At 46.1% G+C, this 5,728-nt stretch overlaps 1 protein-coding gene across 3 annotated transcripts; it reads right to left on the bottom strand.

Moving 5' to 3' along the window:
* DNAJC19 (DnaJ heat shock protein family (Hsp40) member C19) lies at positions 1 to 4,559 on the bottom strand. 3 transcript variants are annotated; one of them, XM_030496079.1, is made up of 6 exons: positions 4,406 to 4,534; positions 3,741 to 3,868; positions 3,463 to 3,536; positions 3,020 to 3,096; positions 2,024 to 2,094; positions 1 to 685 (listed from the first exon to the last, which is right to left on the bottom strand). In XM_030496079.1, the coding sequence occupies exons 3-6, from the start codon at positions 3,514 to 3,516 to the stop codon at positions 615 to 617; spliced, it is 273 nt and encodes a 90-aa protein (XP_030351939.1). In that variant the 5' UTR covers positions 3,517 to 3,536; positions 3,741 to 3,868; positions 4,406 to 4,534; the 3' UTR covers positions 1 to 614. The 3 variants fall into 3 exon arrangements, with proteins under 3 accessions (XP_030351939.1, XP_030351937.1, XP_030351938.1); XM_030496077.2 differs by having other exon boundaries at positions 133 to 685; positions 3,817 to 3,868; positions 4,406 to 4,559; XM_030496078.1 differs by having other exon boundaries at positions 133 to 685; positions 3,817 to 3,868; positions 4,294 to 4,466.
* Between the last annotated feature and the right edge of the window lie 1,169 nt (positions 4,560 to 5,728).

Here is a 5,728-nt window from a genome sequence, read left to right on the forward strand (position 1 = left end):
TTAATACAAATTTGGAATTTATTAAATGCTATAAAATCCATTAAAAACTGAAAGTTACTAAGAAATCTGGGACATTCCAGACCCAATGAAAGAAGCTCAACCAACCTTGTTATTCACAAGGCAAAGACAATCTAGTGTATAGTTTCCTGTATTTTATTTCTTCAGCCAGAGACAACCACAGAATCTGTCCAATTCTTCCCATCAAATAAATCCTCTTGGTTTTTTCCCTGCCCAAACCGGTCCCTTGTGCTACCTTCGGCATGTGGAAGAACAGCAGCGTGAACTTTAAACATAGCTACTTTTAACAAAAATTAGTTAACAGCATGGAAGTCTGGTAACACGCATTAACCAAACCAGTTACTACTCTTTTACACTGAAAATATTTGAGTGGCAGATTTTGCTGCTTAATAAAGAACAGCTATGAAAAAACCCCTGAAGTCTCACTCACTCACATGCTTACCCAAAAAGTGACTAAGAAGTGAGTGGGGAGGGAAGTACCTCCCTGAATTCATATTTCCAGCTTCACTTGTATTAAGTCAAAGACTGACATTAGAACTTTTCTTAAGCTGTTTTATCAAAAATAATCATTTGCGTGAACAAACCCTCTGATTTTCTCATTTTTTAGCTTGGTCTTCCAGTAAATCTTTAGCTTCATTGATTTTGGCTGCTACATATGGAGAGCCACCTAGAAGAAAGATAACCTCATGTCACCTCAAGTGAAAAAAACATTTTCCTTCTGCATTGTTACTAATGCCACAGTACACAGGGAAAAGAAGCTAGAAGATGGTCTGAAAATTATTCACAGTAAAGATCAAACTCTTACAGCTGAAGCCCTATCAGTTTACACCTGCAGTAGCCAGGTGGGCAGGCAGCTTGTTCCTGTCAAGTTGGTTTTGGTTCATTGGAGTGGGTTTTTCCTCCAGTTTTCTCAGTCATAAATGAACACTGGTCACTAATGCCTTAATGTTAAGTTTGTTGTGAACACAGCAGCATCAAACTATCAAGTCTGCAGGTCTCCCTCCAGTTCAAGGCCAACATGTGCAGCTGCACCAGTGGACTGGTTCAGTTCTTAAACATGACATACAAATTGCTTACTATGATACCGAAAAGATAATCCACTATGCAAATGCGCTGAAGTTGTACCTGACCATGAGATGCAAAGATTTATAGCGTGTTTGTAGTATGTCCGCCATTCACTAGTACTGGAATTACTCCCTTTATCTGAAGTTAATTTAACTTACTTAGGTCATGCAAAAGGTGAAATGCTCCCAGCAGTTATTGGCTAGCTGCACATATTCAATGAATTCAATTTTGAAGTTAACTTCTGCTAGGAATTCTCTGTAAAAGGCATAGCCCAAGGATTACTTTGGATTTCGGTGCATGGAAGTAAAGTAACAAAGTTCCATGGTCGCTTTAAAGGAAGCCATTTTACCTTTTAAGTGAGGATTAAGAAGTTAACTGCCAAGCGCTATCACATCATTCTGACTCATACGAACTAAACAGAATGCAGAACAGGTGTAGGTGCCTCAAGTTACTAACTTGAAGCATAACTAGATTCTGAGCCTTCAGAGTACCACAAACACAAGTATTTCATAATTTAGTGTCTTCAACAGACACAGAAAGCTCAATTCTTGCTATTTACGGTGAATTGCCCATGCACTCAAATGAACTCAGATAGTACATAAAGCACACAAACATACTCTGGGCTTTCATCTAAAATTAAGATGATTTTAAGTCTTGTTTTAACAAATCATATTTTAATCCAATGCACACAGAAGATAAGAGCAAGTGACAGAAGCTGACCTGTTGAAGCTGCCTGCTTGCTTTAGAGCATTCAAACACAAAAATATGCTCCCAAACTGTATGGATTGAGGCACCCTAAAATTTGTTTTCCCTCCACAGTTTTCTGGGGTTTTTTCCAGTAGCTGAGGTAGTCATGTGTCAGTCACTTTTTCCCAACACAGTTCTAATAACATGTGTTAAAAACATGAATTAATTAATCAATGTGACTTAGTTTACTTACCTTTATCTGGATGATTCAGAAGCATGATTCGTCTATGAGCTTCTCTGATTTTACTTCTGTTTGCTGTAGGGCTTTAAAAGAGAGAGAAAAACTGACTTAAGGGAACCTCATAAAACCCCCCAGATCTTTAAAAGGTGTCTTAGAACAAGCAAGCACTCTGTCTTATCCAGAAACCCTCTGGCTTACATGTATGTGTTTCTTTTGGTGTTACTGATGTGTAGCATCTAAGTCTTGGGGAGGGTTTCTATGGTTTTTTCCAAACACTATGCTGAAGAGGACATGCTACGGCAGTCTAATACGGTGCAGGTCATTCACACAGTTGAAACAACTATGTTCTAACATTTTTATTGTGTCAACTTCCTAAAGGTTGGAGGACAACAAATAAAATTTGCTCTTGATTTAAAAAACAAAACAAAAACCCATAACACAACAACAAACTGTCTGTACACAAACTTCAGTTAGAAGTTGCCTTCAAACAGAAATGGTTCTTGTTCTCTATCTTATTAGATAAACTTGTGTATTTGGTCTTAAGTCTCTTTAAATTTGGGCAGGGCGAGCTACCATACTTGTTTCTAGAATAAGTGATGAATTTACTCCGCGTGCAAGGAGTGGGTTTGCAGCACCTTCACACTGCATCTATCTGAAATGCACCACAGTGACACGAACCACGAGCAATCAGCCGAACTGTGTGCCCCAAACTGAGCAAACCCCAAGGCTTCCTGAACATGGCGTATGTGGCTTTGGAATGTGCTAGGGATTTGCAGACATACAGAAGTCCAGCTAGAGGTAGCTTTAAGCAAGCTAACATGCCACCAAGAATCCCAAATAAGTACAGAAAATCCTGAAAGGCCACTTCTTATCTCCTGACTTGGCAGTGACGCTCCCAAAGAAAGCTGAGCATAGGACAGCCTTCAGCATCGAGAATTACAACCTATTCAATCTAGCCCAGCAACCAGGTAACACTGTGGCCTCCATTTCTAATAAATTTCCTTTTACCTCACTCCTAGTATTAAAGCTGCTTCTCGTTTAGTCATTTTGGGTTCAAATCCACCTCTGTAATAACCACTGAAGTCCTGCAAGAGAAAACATGTTAGTTTAAAAAAAAACCATTAATTTTTAAGTTCATCAGTTAAAACAGCTCGTTATTGCATTAGTAGCTGCTGAGCTTTTAGTCTGTAAGAATACTGCAAAGCTTCTTTTGAGCTTGTAATAAACACCGCTGAAGTAGAGGAACATTATTTATACGAGTACTTACTCACCAAAACAAGTTCTCTATTAGTCAACCTCCACCAGAACTGCTCAGATTAATTCCACTATTACTGACAAAATTAAGTTTAGTATTACAAAACACACCAATGCCACAGAGACAATAGCCTGTAGTTATTTCACCAAGTAAGCTTCTATATAAAAAGATGCTGCTGATAAAACAAAAAACTTACAGGTTTTGGTAGGTTCTGAAGTGCTTGTTTTACTTGTGGCTCCATTTGTTTCATAGCTTTTAGTGCATAGCGACCTTAAAGAAATCAGTGTTGAACATGGCTAAGTGTAACATTTCATACAGATTTAGCAATTCAGGGGAACTGGTAACTTGTGGGCTACAACAGGAATAAATTTGGGGATATAAAAGAATAATGACTTTGATCTTCTGTTTAATCACAGCCATGTTTCTCAATACAGGCTCTCCCAAAAGACTATCCTGTATCAGCTATTAAACTACCTTAAAATTCATCCGTACTGAAGCAGGCAACGGTAAGCACAACCGGGTGTTCAGTGTTCTCCCATCATCTACAAACCTGCAAATCCAGCTGCTGCTATGGTCAGGCCAACCGCCACCATTGTACTGGCCTACACGGGGAACACATAAAGCATCTGTTTACCGAAGGAAAAGACAAAAAGCCCACCTGGCAATCCCTACAGCAGGTCAGTATATACATTTAAAACCGCATGACTAGGGGAACTTGGTCATTATCCTATTAACTCCGTCTGTGCTGCTGCAGGTGACCGCAGGGGCACGGCGCCATTTGGCGCAGCTGCCGCTGGCAGCGGGGCTGGGGCTCAGGCGCACCCAGGAGCGGCGGAAACCCCCCAGCTGCGGGAACGAGGGAGTCCCAGCCCGGCAGCACGTTTCCGCTCGACGGCCCCGCTTTAACCCCGGAGTACAGGGGCCGAGGCAGGAGCCCGTGGCTCTGCCGCGGCCTGTGCGCGTCAGCGCCCTCCCTGCGCGGTCTCGGGCCCCTCGGTATTACGGCCGGGCCGGGCCAAGGACGAACCGAACTCCTCGGCCAGGGGAAGAGCCTTGGAGCTGCCGGCCCAGATAGAAGCGGCTCCCGGCTCCTACGGGGAGCCCCGCCGGGCCCGGGCCCGGGCCCGGCCCGCACTCACCATGGCCGCCCCCCGGCCCCGGCCCCGGCCCCGGCCCCGGCCCCGCGCACTGGCGATCGCCGGGACGAGTTCGCGGAAGGTTCCGCTCGCCGTACGGCACCCAGGCCAGCCGCAAAGCCACCTCCAACTGTCGTAAAGCGGCGCGGGGCGGGGAGGGGATGAAGCTGCGGACACCGCCCCAGGGCAGGCGGCCGGGCCCGGGGCCGGGGACAGGGCGTGGCGGGGGGTGAAGGGCCGGGCAAGGGCGGGTCGGGTCGGCCGGGGTGCTGCATGTGGTGGAGCGGGGCGCGGCAGGACGGAGGAGCAGTGCGGCGGGCGCAGGCCGGGAGCGGCGCGGGGCAGCCAGCACAGGGACCTTTCCCTGGAGAGAGAGAGAGCGCTGTCATCTCGGGCGGGGGCACAGCTGGAGACCTCCGGTGCTGTGCGGGCCCGGCAGCTGCCCGCATGGCGCGGTCCGGCGTGGAAATGGCACCGGCGGGTGTCGTGCAGAGACTCGTCTGCGGGAGAGGTCTGGCGCTGAGCTTAGGGCAGTACCTGCTGCAAGAGGGGCAGAGCACAGCGTTACAGCGTTATGAAAATGATAGTACAGGCCTTACTCTTGATGTAAATGAGCTATTTGTTCCCTGATCTAGAGCCTCCTCACACAGCAGGCTTCTTTGTTAGAAAAAGTAGGTTTCTGACATTTTTTCTTGTCTTTTATTCTCTTCCATCTCTGTTCACCCCATTTTTCCATGAGTTGTGCTCTTGCCGCTTCCTCTCCATGCGTAGTGCATTCGTGACCACCAAGCTCTGAACCCCTGAGCATTCCGGTGTGGATGGCTGGAGCTGTGGTGCTGTCGGCACAGGGCGCAGCTGTCGGCAGCGTGCGGACACATCCTGCCAGGCATGGGTTCCAGATGGAGAAGCTCAGTTACTTCATTCCTGAAGATTACTACAAAGTGAGAGAGAACTACAGGCCTGGCGCTTGTATTTGAGTATTATTAATAACACAGTGTCATCTGTTAATAATACAGTGTCGTGTGCAGCACAACAGTTGAGCGTCCTTCTGTCTGTCTGTAGTTCTAGTCAGAAGTCACAGTTCTGGAAACGAAGTAACATGGCAGTGAGACCATGCCAGCCTTTAGCCTGAGGTCACAGCTCTGTGTGCTGATGCTTAGTCTGAAGGAGTGAAAAGCTTTAGTGTCATCCTCTGTGCTTGTAGAACATGTCTGTGTCCTCATGGGCTCCTGGACAGCCAAGTGATCAAAGGCAGCTACCTTTTGGTTGCTTAAGGCCTTAAACTCACAAGCCCTCACATAAGTAGTTCAGTATGAGGGCCGATTC

The sequence above is a fragment of the Strigops habroptila genome, chromosome 8 (assembly GCF_004027225.2).
Source record: "Strigops habroptila isolate Jane chromosome 8, bStrHab1.2.pri, whole genome shotgun sequence".
Lineage (NCBI taxonomy): Eukaryota > Metazoa > Chordata > Aves > Psittaciformes > Psittacidae > Strigops > Strigops habroptila.